This window comes from Lissotriton helveticus, chromosome 9 (assembly GCF_964261635.1).
Source record: "Lissotriton helveticus chromosome 9, aLisHel1.1, whole genome shotgun sequence".
NCBI lineage: Eukaryota > Metazoa > Chordata > Amphibia > Caudata > Salamandridae > Lissotriton > Lissotriton helveticus.
Window position 1 is genome coordinate 479,829,341 of NC_136070.1, and position 14,104 is coordinate 479,843,444.

Sequence of the window (14,104 nt, forward strand, 5' to 3'; positions counted from 1 at the left end):
TAGTGCCTCGCAAAGGTGTGCAGCGAGGCCCACGTAGCCGCCTGGCAAATGTCCTGCAAAGGGACTCCCCGGCCCAGGGCAGTAGTAGCCGCCGTGGCCCGAGTGGAATGGGCCCTCAGCCCAACAGGAGGCTCCTTCCGAGCCAAAGAGTAGCACGCTTTGATGCACAGAACGACCCACCGAGAGATGGTCCGTTTATGTACCGCCCGTCCCTTCTTCGCACCCACGTAGCCAACAAACAGTTGGTCATCCACCCGGAACTGGCGTGTGCGATCCATATAAAATGAAAGCGCACGTTTTGGGTCCAGACGATGGAGCCGCTCTTCATCCTTTGAAGGATGCGGAGGCGGGAAGAAGGAGGGTAAGGTGATGCACTGCCCGATGTGAAACGGAGAGACTACTTTGGGCAGGAAAGAAGGTCTAGTTCTCAGAACCACCTTGTCTGGATGAATTGACATGAAAGGAGGTTTGACAGAAAGAGCCTGGAGCTCACTCACTCTCCTGGCAGAGGTGATGGCAACCAGGAAGGCCGTCTTTAAAGTCAGGAGATGGAGAGGACAGGAATGAAGTGGCTCAAAGGGAGCGCACATCAAGAAGGTCAGAACCAGGTTCAAGTCCCACTGAGGCATCACGAACGGAACAGGTGGATACATGTGCGTGATGCCCTTCAAGAATCTCGTTACAATAGGGGACTTGAACAAAGAAGGTTGATCAGGCAGCCTTAGAAAGGCCGAAAGGGCAGAAAGGTAGCCCTTGATAGTGCCCAGAGCAGAGCCCTGCTGGGCAAGAGAGAGAAGAAAGAGGAGAACCTCGGAAAGAGGGGCAGAGAGAGGGTCCACAGCCTTTGCTGTGCACCATGCCACAAATCTGTTCCACCGGCAGGCATATACCGACTTTGTGGAGGGACGCCTGGCTGCCAGAATCACATCACAAACCTCAGGAGGCAAGTCAAATGGCCTCAACTGTCGCCTCTCAATCTCCACGCATGGAGGTGGAGACTGGACAGGTTCGGGTGGAGGACCGTCCCCTGCTGCTGCGACAGAAGGTCCTCCCGAAGGGGCAGGCGGATCGAGGGACCGACTGACATGCTGAGTAGCTCGGGATACCAGTACCTTCGAGCCCAGTCCGGAGCCACAAGGATAACTTGGGCCCGGTCGCGCCTGATCTTCTTCAGCACTCTGGGCAGAAGTGGTATAGGCGGAAAGGCGTACAACAGACCGCAGCTCCACTCGCGCCGAAAGGCGTCGCCGTGCGAGTGCCGCCTTGGAAACTCCAACGCGCAGAACTGATGACATTGCGCGTTCTCTTCTGTGGCGAATAGATCTAACCAAGGCTCTCCCCATTGCAGAAAGAGGCCTTTCGCCACGTCCGAGTTCAGACGCCATTCGTGATCCACTGAGCACCGACGGCTGAGTTCGTCCGCCCTGGCGTTCAGAGAACCTGCCAGGTGTTGAACCGTCAGAGTCACGCCCTGACGTTCCAGCCATTGCCAGAGACGCAGAGCCTCCTGGCAAAGGGTCCACGACCCCACTCCGCCCTGCTTGTTGCAGTACCACATGGCGGTGGTGTTGTCCGTGAACACCTGCACTACACTCCCGTTGACAAAGGGGAGGAATGCCTTCAGTGCTAGGCGAATCGCCCGCAGCTCCAACATGTTGATGTGGAGCTGGGATTCCGCCGGAGACCAGAGACCTCTGATCTCCGCCTCTCCCAAGTGGCCTCCCCAGCCCTGGAGGGACGCGTCCGTCACAACCACGTGCTCCGGTTGGGGAAGGGAGAGGCATCTGCCTCTGACCCAATCGCGGTCCGTAAGCCACCACTGCAACTGGCTCGCAGTGCCCTCCGAGATCAGGACATGGTCGGATAGGTTGCCTTGATGCTGGGCCCACTGAAACTTCAGGTCCCACTGCAGAGCCCGCATCTGCCACCGGGCGTGATGCACCAGAAGGATGCAGGAAGCCATCAGCCCCAGTAGCCGCAGCGTCAACCTGACCGAAACCCGGGATAACGGCTGAAAGATGGGAATCAAAGCCTGTATATCCCGGATCCGCCGTTCCGGAGGATAAACCCGAAACTGCGCCGAGTCGAGAACCGCTCCGATGAAAAGGAGCTTTTGAGAGGGACACAGGTGTGATTTCGGCACATTGATGGAAAACCCCAGCTCGTGCAGGAGGTCTGCTGTCATCTGAAGGTGGTGGACGACTGTCTGGGGCGAGCCCGCCTTCAACAACCAGTCGTCGAGGTAGGGGAAGACTGAAACCCCTAACCGGCGCAGATGAGCTGCGACCACCGCCATCACTTTCGTGAACACCCGTGGGGCGCTGGTAAGGCCGAATGGGAGCACGATAAACTGAAAGTGCTCGTGGCCTACCGTGAACCGCAGGTAACGCCGGTGGGCCGGCAGGACGGGGATGTGAAAATACGCATCCTGCAAGTCCAACACCACCATCCAGTCTTGTGGGTCTAGAGCAGCCAAGACCTGAGCCAAAGTCAACATCTTGAACTTCTCCTTCCGGAGGAAGCCGTTGACGTTCCGTAGATCTAAGATAGGACGGAGGCCCCCCTTGTCCTTCTTGGGTACCAGAAAGTAGTGGGAATAGCAACCACGCCCTACTTCTGGCCCAGGAACGCGCTTGATGGCCCCCTTGGCCAAGAGGGCCGTAACTTCCTCCTGCAGAAGTGTCAAGTGGTCCCCCGACACACGGTGGTTCTGCGGTGGCATGGCTGGAGGAGAGGTCTCGAAGGGGAGGGAGTAGCCCCTTCGGACGAGCTGCAGCACCCACCTGTCCGATGTGATAGAGCGCCAGCGGGAGTGGTGATGGCGAACCCTGCCACCCACTGGCGTCACATGGGCCTGAAAGCACGGACTAGGAGGATTTGGAGGCTGATGCTGCGGGGGGAGGTGTGGTCTGACCTCGCCGTTGTCCCCGACCGCCTCCACGGCGGAATCCACAGCCGCCACCGCGTTGAGAAGTGTTCTGCGGTGCGTGGCTGGCAGCACGTGTGGGACCGCCCCTTCCGTGGCCACGAAAGGAGCGAAACGAACCTGTTTGCTGGCGCTGGGTCGAGAGACCCAAGGACTTGGCCGTGACCCTGGAGTCCTTGAAGCGCTCCAGCGCGTGGTCCGCCTTGTCGCCAAACAGGCTTGTTTCCTTCCCAGTACAAGAATTGGCTTGGTAGTTTGGTTTGCCCTGTTCCCATCATGCACTGGGACAGGAACAGACTAATTTGCATATAGCCAAGTTCTGAGCTGGGATGGTGCAGTGAGCTAAAAAACGGTGATGGATCAAGCCCTGATCTTTGGACTGGGTAAGAGTGGTCTGCTTAATTCAGGCACTCTGTTCATCACCACCCCCTTTTCTGAGCCAAACAGGCGACTGCCATCGAACGGCATGTCCATCAAAGTATTTTGGACATCTGCCGAAAAGTTGGCGGATCTCAGCCAGGCGTGGCGACGAATCGCCACCGTCATGGACATCGCTCTGCCCAGCGAGTCGGTTGTATCAAGACCACACCTGATGGAGTATCTTGCTGCATCTCGGCCTTCAATCATAGCCTTGCCGAGCTTTGCCCGTACCTCCTGCGGGCATTCTGGCAGCAACTCCGCGACCGTATCCCACAGAGAGTGGGTGTAGCGGCCCAAGAGGCATGCGGTGTTGCAAGACCGCAGTCCCAGACTCAGGGACGAGAAGACCTTCTTTCCATATTGGTCGTACCTCTTGGATTCCCGGTCGGGCGGGGCCGACAGGAATGCGGTCTGGGAGGTCGAGGCCTGGATCACCAGACTCTCAGGGGTGGGATGGGTGGACAGGAACTTGGGGTCGTCCGGACACGGACGGTGGCGTCTGGCCACGTTCCTATCAACAGGCGGGCCTGGACCACGTACCCAAAAGAACATCTGTCAAGGCTTCGTTGAACGGCAGCAGAGGCTCCTGTGGGCATGACTGCGGTTTGAAGACCTCAGTGAGGATGTTAGGCCTCACGACCGCGACGGGGAGCTCAAGGTGTAAGGCCTTGGCAGCCCTCATCAACACCACTGAATAAGAAGCCCCAGCCTCCGAAGCCACAGTAGGAGGCGAGACAAAACCAGGGTTAGGAGAGTCGTCCAGACCACTGGTGTCACCCAAATCACCTGTCCAGTCCACATTGTACTGACACTCACGTGACAGAGGGTCCTCAGACCCCTCCCAAACCTCTCCGTATTCTACATCTTCCCCATATTCGGAGTCAACAATGTAGACCGGCTCTTCGGGGTCCACAGGCCCCATCGGCGTCGGACTCGGCGTCGGGCGACGCCGGTCCGACTCCGCGTCCGGAGTCGGAGAGGTCATGGGGACGGCGCCGCCCGGAGCCGGCCCCGGAGCACCGGCGCCGCGCGGTGGCGGCGTCGGAGCACCGGCGCCGCGCGGGGGCGGCGTCGGGGGCAACCCCGATGGAATTGGTGCCGGAGAGGCCGGTAGACCAGCCGGCGTCGACCCTGAGGGTCCCTGCGGCGCCGGGGTCGGAGCCGTCGGCGGCGTCGGAGCCGGAGCACCCGACGGCGTCGAGGCAGGAACACCCGAACCGCTAGGACCCCCGGACGGGAGCACAGGGCCCGAAGGCGCCGTAGGCCCCGTCGGAGGAGACAGTGCCCTCATGGCCATAAGGAACTCCTCTATCTCCTCACGCGACGCGCCTTGCCCAGGGACCGCAGGGTATGGAGCAGGCCGCGCCGGCGACTCACGCGGAGCCGCGGGGGTGGGGCCACCCGAACCCCCGGCCGCATCGCGCGCGCGTCGGGGGGAGTCGGGGGTACGATGACGACGCCCCGACTTCTTGTGTTTCCTACCTGAGGAACCAGAGGAATGGTGACGACTTCCGGAGCGCTCGTGATGGCTCCGCGACCGCTCCCTCGACCTCCGGCCGGACCGGGACCGCTCTCGACGTGGGTCCGACACCCGCAGTTCGAGTAGCTTGCGGGACCGCTCCCGCCTAGCTTTACTCGTCAGGGCCCGGCAATCGACACAGTCGTCCACGGCGTGGTCGGGGCCCAGACACCGGAGGCAGAGTCGGTGATGATCCGTGACCGACATGGTGCGGTCACAACCGTCACAGTTCTTAAAACCGGGCATCCTACCGGCACCGTAACAAGTATTATCAAGATTCAAAAACTTTGGTCAAAGACCGGAGTACTGCACTTCTCGGATCTGCGCGGAAAAAAGAAGAACTGACGTCAGCGCGCGGAGGTGGCGTCTATATACTCCAGCGACGTCATCACGGCGCACGACGCCGACGACGGACGCGGAGCCGCAGGGGACGCCTGCAGACGACGCCTACCGACGCGCAGGGGTACTGCTACGCAAAAGTTTCCGGATCCAGACTGACGCCTGGGGATATTCTAAGGTAAGGAATCTAATACTAACCTGTTTCTTTCAGATCTACGACTTTTAAATATACCAGAAGGGAGAGATGGGGGGCGACCTTAAATCTTATGCTATCTCCCTTATTAAGGACACAATACAGATTGACGCCACGGAAGAGGATCTAAAAAGAGATATTCAGAGAATTCACCGGGATCCTTTTAGAAGGCAGCCTAATAGAACAAAGCCCAGGAAGATCATAGTTAATTTTCTGACCTTTTCCCTTAAGGAAGAAATTTTAACAGCAGCCCTCAAGCTGAAATGTCTGAAACCAAGAGACTCTTCTTTTTTATTTGAAGTCAGATCCGATCTCTCTCGCACGACTCTAGACAGACAGTGGGAGCTGGGGAAAAGAATGGACGACTTTAGGAAGCTGGGGTCAATAGTTCAGCTAAAGTTCCCTGCACAATTGAAAATCATGTTTAATAATAAAATGCATTTTATTAAAACACCACAAGAAGCGGATGAGTTGCTAGGGAATCTAAAACCTTGATTTTTCCCTAGCCTTCTATACATCTTACAGAGTATGTTTTCCTCAGTAGCCATTTAGTATTGTACTTAGATTTGTAGTTAGAGGCAGTTGCTTAAAGGAGAGTTAATGAAAAGCTAAATTGAAGAGATTACAACTGAATAACGGAGCAGTGTTGAGTATGCCAGCAGTCAGGCAGAACCTGGTTTATTCCAGGGCAATAAAGGCGGAATTCTCCAGGGAGGGGGGTGGTTTGGGTTGGAGGGGGGGAATACACGGGTGTGGGAGCAGAAGGGTAAAAATAATCAAAAAAAGCATTCGCCTCACAATCTAGATGAAGTTCACTTGAAAATACTTTTGGTTTGGTGTCGGAACAGGGTAGGTTTGAATATGTCTCAGGGCTTTAGTTCCATTTCATATCTGCCTTGAAAACTCTACAGTGCTTATCTTGGAATGTTAATGGTCAACGAGTCAAAAGTAGGAGGGAAAGAATTTTACAATATTTAAAAGACTCACCAGCACAGATAATTATTCTTCAAGAAACCCACCTGGTAAAAAAGGAAACAGATGATATTTGTGGAAAGCTTAGGTGGGTGGAACATTATGCCTGCTCAGGTCAGACAGCTAACATCAGGGGTGTGGCTATCTTAATAAAAAACAAGCGAATGCGTCACTACAAGATGTTAGAACCGACTTAAGTGGCAGGTGGGTGATAGTGAAGATTCTGGTAGAAAATGTCCCCCTGACAATTGTTGGGTATTACGGTCCCAATCAGGACGATCCATCAACGCTAAAAACCATCTTTTTGAATCTCTTGGAGTTTCCGGATTCAACTGTTCTAGCAGGCGATTTCAACATTGTTTTAAATCCGAAACTAGATAAATCATCTAATAGCAGAGCAACAATCCCCTCTAAATCAAGAGCATTTTTAAAAATGATGATGAAGCAATATGATCTTAGTGACATATGGAGAGAGAGATCGGGAACACAGTTGGGGGTATCTTTCTACAACAAAAAATACAGACATAAGTCACAAATAGACTACATCCTGATTAGTAGTGATTTAAGGGACCGCACACAGAACATCGGCTATTTAACCCCTCACTTGTCCAACCATGCGGCGGTAAGGAGTAACTTAAATCTAGCTGGTAGCCAACAGCCAAGGGTATGGACGTTTGACCGTACACTCCTCCTAAATACTGCGGTTACTGGCTTTCTGATTCAAGAAGTGAAAGCTTTTTTAGATATCAATATAGGTTCATCAGATATAATGGTGGTATGGGACGCACTGAAATCCTTTTTGAGAGGCCTGATCACCAACAAAACCATCCATAAAAATAGGCAATACAGGCAAGAGATTACTTCTGTGGAGTCCCAAATGAAGCTATTGGAGGAAAGGATTAATTTGGCTTCTGAGCTGGAACAAGACTTCCAAGAGACACTAATGGCAGAACTAGAGGCTTTAAAGGCTCGGTTGGAAAATACAATTCAAATGAGAATTTCCAACAGGGGGGAGGTGAGTAAGCTCGCCCACTTCGAATACGGAGAGGGGGCAGGAAGGTTGTTGGCCTGGAAAGCCAGAACTGACAGAGTCAAGAATCAAATCAAACAAATAGAAGATGAAGGCTCCAATTTACTAACAAGTAAAGAGGAGGAGATGGGAGAGATATTCCACGCTTATTTTGAAGGGCTATATAAAGATGAAAGTGTCTCTGATTTAACATCTATTCAAGGCTGGCTAAATTCCATCGAGCTACCTTCATTGAGCGCAACTCACCAGGATAGTATGGAGGCAGAAATATCGCATCAAGAGGTAAGGAAGGCTCTTCTGGATAGTAGGAAGGGTAAGGCTGCAGGGCCAGATGGCCTCCCTGCGGAACTATACAAGGATTTGAGTGAGGTAGTTACCCCCATTTTGGCCGAGGTTTTCAATAAAAGTTTGTTAGAAGGAGCTCAACCTCAGGTTACCTGGAAGGAAGCAAATATCATTCTAATCCTTAAACCAGGAAAATATTCTATAAATTGCAGCTCATATAGGCCAATATCCTTGTTAGATTCCGATTACAAAATCTTTTTAAAAATCTTGGCGGATAGATTAGGGAATATAGCAGGGGAGCTGCTTCATACTGACCAGAAGGGATTCATCAAGGGGAGAAATCTCTTTGATCTTACACATGATTTCATTGGTGCAATAGATTTTGCATCCACCTTTTCTCTCCCCCTAGCAGCAATAACCTTGGACGCAACCAAAGCTTTTGATAGGGTGGATTGGAAATTTTTGGGGGCAGTTTTAGAAAAGTTAAAATTTGGGCCAAAATGTTGCCGCACTATCCGCCTTATCTATAGCGAACCATCTGCCAGACTGGTGCTAAATGGTAAAACCATCAGACCATTTAAAATTGAAAAGGGTACTAGACAGGGATGCCCCCTCTCCCGCCTCCTTTTCGACCTTTATATAGAGCCGTTTGCACAATGTCTCAGAGAGGAGCCAGCTATTACAGCATTTAAGAGCGGCTCATGGGAGAGGAAGGTAGCCCTGTATGTAGATGACATCCTTATTTTGGCATCAGATCTGGATTCTTATTTCCCTCGAGTGATTGAACTAGCTAGGGATTTCAGCCGGGTCTCTGGTTATGAGGTTAATGAGAATAAAACTGAGATAATGACTTGGAACTTGCCAGTGTCCCGATACCATACCAAAAAAGAGCTACGCTATTTAGGAATAAGGATAGTTCCAGAGATAGACCAAATACCTAAAATTAATCTTAATAAAATGTTGAAGGAATCTAAAACCCTTATGAAATCTTGGCTACATTTACCTCTGTCTATATTAGGCAGAATAAATCTTATAAAGATGTCAATCATGCCGAAAATCACGTTCCTATTTAACACCATCCCTTTGAACTTTGAGAAAGCACTAATTGATAGAATTCAGAAATCCATTAATTCTTTTGTTTGGGCCTCCAAAGCTGTGAGAATATCATGGAAGAAGCTGAGACGAAGGAGGGAGAAAGGAGGTCTGGCTCTTCCGGATATTCAATACTATGCATGGGCCTTTCAGTTATCATATTCTAAAATGCTGCTAAAATCCCCCCACTCATCAGGAAGAGCTGAAATGTTTCTGGCCATGTTAGAACAACTGGGGCTTCCTCGAGAAGGCTTTATGTTTAAATATGGGGACAAAAAGTTTTTTAAGAAAGTCAGACTGAAAGTTCTAAGTGGTATGGCCCAAAATTGGGCCAAGATAAAACAATTAACAGGTCTTGAGTATTATTCAAGGCTTGCCCCCATGTGGGAGAGCCCGGGAATCCCGAATTGCCTAAAAGATCAGTTGGTAGTCCCTCTGAAAACATCAGGAGTAGTAGTATGAGGGGATGTTGCGGTTGATGGATCGCTATTGCCATGGGCAACGTTAAACGATAAGCTGGTGGGCTGTATGTCTAGGTTTAAATACCTGCAGTTATTGAGCTGGTCTCAGAATTTGAAGATTCCATTAGGGAAAGGGAACCCCCTGGAAGATCATCTAGTTAATAAACTAGTAGGGAAGAAAAAAATATCCTTTTACTATTGGGCCATTGAAGAGGCTATTGACGGTGAATTCAAGCTGGCCGAGCAATTATGGGGGGAGGCTATTCCGGATACGGATTGGGAGTCCCTCTGGCTGTTTTCTTATAACATCCTTTTCTCGACAGTAAAGCCAGCGTGGTTGAGGAGGAACCACTATTTTACAAAAAATGCAATCTGGAAAGTGCTCCGGATATACATATGTTCTGGGCTTGTCCATCTCTGGAGCAAAGTCGGAGACTCTTTAACATCAATTCTGGGGTATACAATACATATCTCCCTCAAATCTATTATTTTTGGCATCTGGAGGGATATTACTGGCCCAGATAGAGACATCTTATTTTTTGCAATTCTTTTAGCCAGACGTAAAATTTGTAAGAGATGGGCTGAAGCAACACTTTTGGAGTGGCTGTCTTCCTTATATAAAATCTCTAAAATGGATTTGATTCGGTTGAAAAATTCTAAGAAGAAGACTATTTGGAACAAACTATTAAATTGGACAGCAGTCTGATTTTTTTTGTGTGTCCTATGATTAAGCCTCAAGGAAGCTCTCAGGCAGCGTCTAAGCTTGCGACGACCAGTGACACTAGCTCTGGTTTACCCCTGAAGAGAGTGTAACCACCCTTCTCTGTAACAACGGGAGGGCAGCAACTAGGATGAAGTGGGTATGCTGCTGGTAGCGCTGAGGGGTAAGATCGATCTGCTGGGCCTGCTTTTCCTTTTGGAGTAACAGAGGCAGCCTATGGATTTCATGTTAGCTGTGGTTGGAGGCGGAAAAAAAAAAAGATGCATTCACCAAACCTAACCCTTATTAGTACTTATCCCACACGCACACAACCCGCCCCCCCCCCCCATCCTGGTTCCCTTTCTTTTGATTTTGTCGAAACTTAAAAACATCTAAAAAGCATTTAACTGAAGCTATGGCCACTATCATAAAAATTATTAGATGCCTGGGGCCTATGTCCCATAAGCAGGAGACCCACGGGAATGCGCATTTGTGTTGACATTGGCCATATGCCAGCAATCCATACACAAAATATGCTGTTTCTGCATTGTTGCAAATTATTTGCCATGAGATTACATAAAAAGCTCTTCGAAGCTCTAGGAGGCAAGTACTGGTAGCAGGATGGACTATTTTTACAATTTATGAATACCTTATTTCAGTTGAAAATAGCACCATATGTTGTCTTTCGTGTTCTTCTAGCAAATCTAGAGCCACAGCTGGAAAGAAAATCAAAAAGAGCAGTAAATATTGTCACATGTAAGCAAAATAAAACCTGTAACAATCAGAATTTAATGGGGCTTTCCAAACGTACTTACATTTTACATCGTCCAGCGTGACGTATTTATGGGCCTGTTTAGTTACTGATTTCCTTCTCTGGAGGAAAGTCAGATCGAGGGGTCGTCTGTTAAGCAGAGTTCTGAAGCGGGATGAGTTGGATCCAGTGGCGACATTTATATACTGTACGCTTCCTGCTCTGTTGGCGGAAATACAAGTAATATACAAATATGGGTTTCATAGACTTTGTGTGTATCCAATATTATCAACCATGGCCCTGCTAAAATGCATTTCAGAAGCAATATGCCTCCATTTCACTTTTATATAAAATGATAATATTTACATATTGCCATGGTGATGGACATAGCTCAACTGTATTGATAATGGGTCCGAGCGTCAGTGGTGACTTTCATGCTCAACTGGCATAAATTCCAGAATAAGTGGGGTCTGCCTCCAACAATGGAACCCTTGCTTGCAACAATATTTTTGGGATGGTAAGTCTTCTATATCGTACCATTCTAACCAAATCTATCCTATTCACTGGTACCATGCTAACCCGGATTTACCCTTTGCATCAGTACCATGCTAACCCAAATCTATCCTTTTATCAGTACCATGCTAATCAAAATCTATCCTTTTAGAAGCTTTCATGCTAACACAAATCGATCCGTGGTACCAGTACCATGCTAAACCAAATCTATATCAGCACCATGCTAATCCATAACTATCCTCTAAGAAGATATAATGTTAACAAAAACCTATCCATGGTACCAGTACCATGCTAGTCCAAATCTATCCTTGCTACCAGTACCATGCTAAATCAAACCTCTATCAGCACCATACTAATCCAAATCAATCCTTTAAGAAGATATAATGCTAAAACAAACCTATCCTTCGTATCAATATCAGGCTTACCCAGATCTATTCTTTGCACCGGTACCACGCTAACCCAAATCTATCTTAAAGAAAGAGTGATTAGGCAAGAAGAGGGAGGGTCATAAAATTAGGATATCAAAGTAAGACAAGCAAGTTGTAAAGGAAGGAAGGATAAATGAATGAGAATGAGAGCAAGGACATGATCTAGAAGAACAGGAGGTGCAAGTGAGAGACAGAGGCAGAAGGAGGAGGTCTGGTAATGAAGTGGAACATGGTAGGGGCAGGAGTGAACGGTAGGAGAGAGGGAGGGAGGAGGGAGAGCACAATTCAAAGGCATTCTGAACTGGTGCCCAGCAGACAAAATGAGGATTGAGATAAAGAGAGGGAGAGAGAGAGAGAGAGAGAGACAGAGAGGAATATCAAAGTGGATCGAGAAGAAATGAGGGAGGAAGAACATATACTGACCTATCCTCTAAACAAATTAAACGAATCAAAGAATACAAAATTGGGGATGGTGGGTTGATGTAAATACAATGAATAGTAGAATTGAGAAAACAAACCCAACCAATAATTCTAATTTAAAGTACTTGGGTTACTTTAAAAACAAGTTTTTCATTTTAGAGTGAGACTGTGAGCTGAGTCTGAAAAAAATTATGTTAATATATATAGTAAATGAAAGAAGACCATGACATAAACCATACATGCAGATGTACAGCGAGTAACAAGCTATTTATTACTATTGCTGAGGCAAGGGAGGGGCATTATGATTCAGTCAGGGCTGTAGCTCTTCTAAGTCATGGCTCCTCCCCATAGTTAACACTGTAACAATGGTAATACATGTCATATTGCAGTATGGACGTACACGTGTGTTTGTGTATATATATATATATATATATAACGCCTGGATTAACATAAAAAGTTAAGTTGCTGCCCTCACACACACGCCCCTGGAAACGCTCTGGGCAGAGAACCATACCAGCATACATTTTGAGGGTGACCCCCTTTGGCTAATAATAAGGGCGGCAGTGAACAGACACTGAACTCAGTACGTGTGATACTCTCACAGTGCACTGCATTGGAGTCAGTGGAGGCCTGTCTCCGGAACCCTCTCAAAAGTGATTGCTGCATCATGCCATATATGGGCTTGTCCACGGAGGGCACTTACACGCTTTAGAGCGTGCTCTAAATAACTAATTTGTACTTAATCTACTCTATGTGCCCTCTACCCCCAAATTCAGCGAGCCACTCTGAGGGACCTCCCAGAGACAATCTACCAGACAGGTGCCCAGGATCTGGATAAGCGAATGCTGGTATGCCAATGGAGGCTGCAGGACCCAGGTGGCCTCTACTTACCAGACTGCTGTTTGCCCCCAAGAGGACACTCTGCTCCAGTTGCAGTCCTCATATTGTAATCCCCACCAACTACTACATCAGTACTGCTACCCTGATCACGCCACTTCCTTCAAGATGGTGAAGAGTAAGCCGAACAGGACTCAGGCTCCGGCCGGTGGCGCAAAAGGGACTGAAGAACCTCCGGCTGTTGGTGCTCTTGCGGACAAGATGCTGGCGGCTACACTATCTGACCACTCCCGCCGATTCGATGAACCTCTCTCAGCAGTTCTAGACAACAAATCTACCCTGGGGCCCACGCTGGACTTCCTATGCTTTGAGGTGGGCCACCTCTGAGAGGATCATAAAAATTAAAGGACCAGGTCAAAAACTGAATTCACCCTGGCTACCCACAGTACTAGACTCTAACAAACGCCTTTGGGCCATGCAGGAGTTGATACTTAAAAGGTCACAAAGAAACAACGTGCGCATAGTAGGCCTCCCCAAACGAGCAGAAGGCCCAAACAAAGAACTCTATTTGGAAGATTGGCTCGTTCACAAAATCCTACAGGGAAAACAATCCACCTTCTTCTGAGTGGAGAGGGTCCACAGGGTACCGGGGGGGGGGGGAACACCCCACCCGGGTACCCCACCACGTCCGGTGGTGTGCGCTTATTCATTTACCAAGACCGAGATCACATATTGCAGGCAACAAGAGCAAGGGGTCCATGGGCAGTTGAGAACACCCAGGTACATATCTATTCGGACTACACTCTATAGGTTCAGAGAGGCCGGTCATCCTTCCTCGAGGTGAAACAATGCCCACATGAACACCGGGTGCAATATGCCATACCCGCCGGATGCAGCATGAGGGCACCACCACCTTTTACGCTACTCCAGGAGAGGCCTGTACCTGGCTTGAACATAAAGGACTTGCACCATCACATGGAGACAAACCTGGCTTCCCCCCCCCCCTTCGTGGCAAACACAGAGACAATGCAGGACACACTTCAGGCGCCGACCGCGGGGTCCCACCGAAGAGCAAGCAGCAAAGGAGAGGGCCCAAGCAGTAAAGAACGCACAGAAGCATGCTACTTAACTTTCTCCGTCAGCCTCAGAAACGAAGAACCTGTGTGACGACTCACTAATGATATCAGACTCTCAGATCACAGCAGTGCTGGGTGGGGG

General features: G+C 49.5%; 1 protein-coding gene across 1 annotated transcript in view; it reads right to left on the reverse strand.

Annotated features, from left to right (window-relative positions):
* The window catches only part of PPP1R36 (protein phosphatase 1 regulatory subunit 36), a 433,561-nt gene that overhangs the window by 276,329 nt on the left and 143,128 nt on the right, over positions 1-14,104 (reverse strand). The window contains exons 4-5 of the mRNA XM_078660312.1: positions 10,753-10,910; positions 10,587-10,653 (exon numbers count right to left, since the gene is read on the reverse strand). Of these exons, the coding sequence (XP_078516438.1) occupies positions 10,587-10,653; positions 10,753-10,910 (225 nt within the window). The remainder of the gene's footprint in view (positions 1-10,586; positions 10,654-10,752; positions 10,911-14,104) is intronic.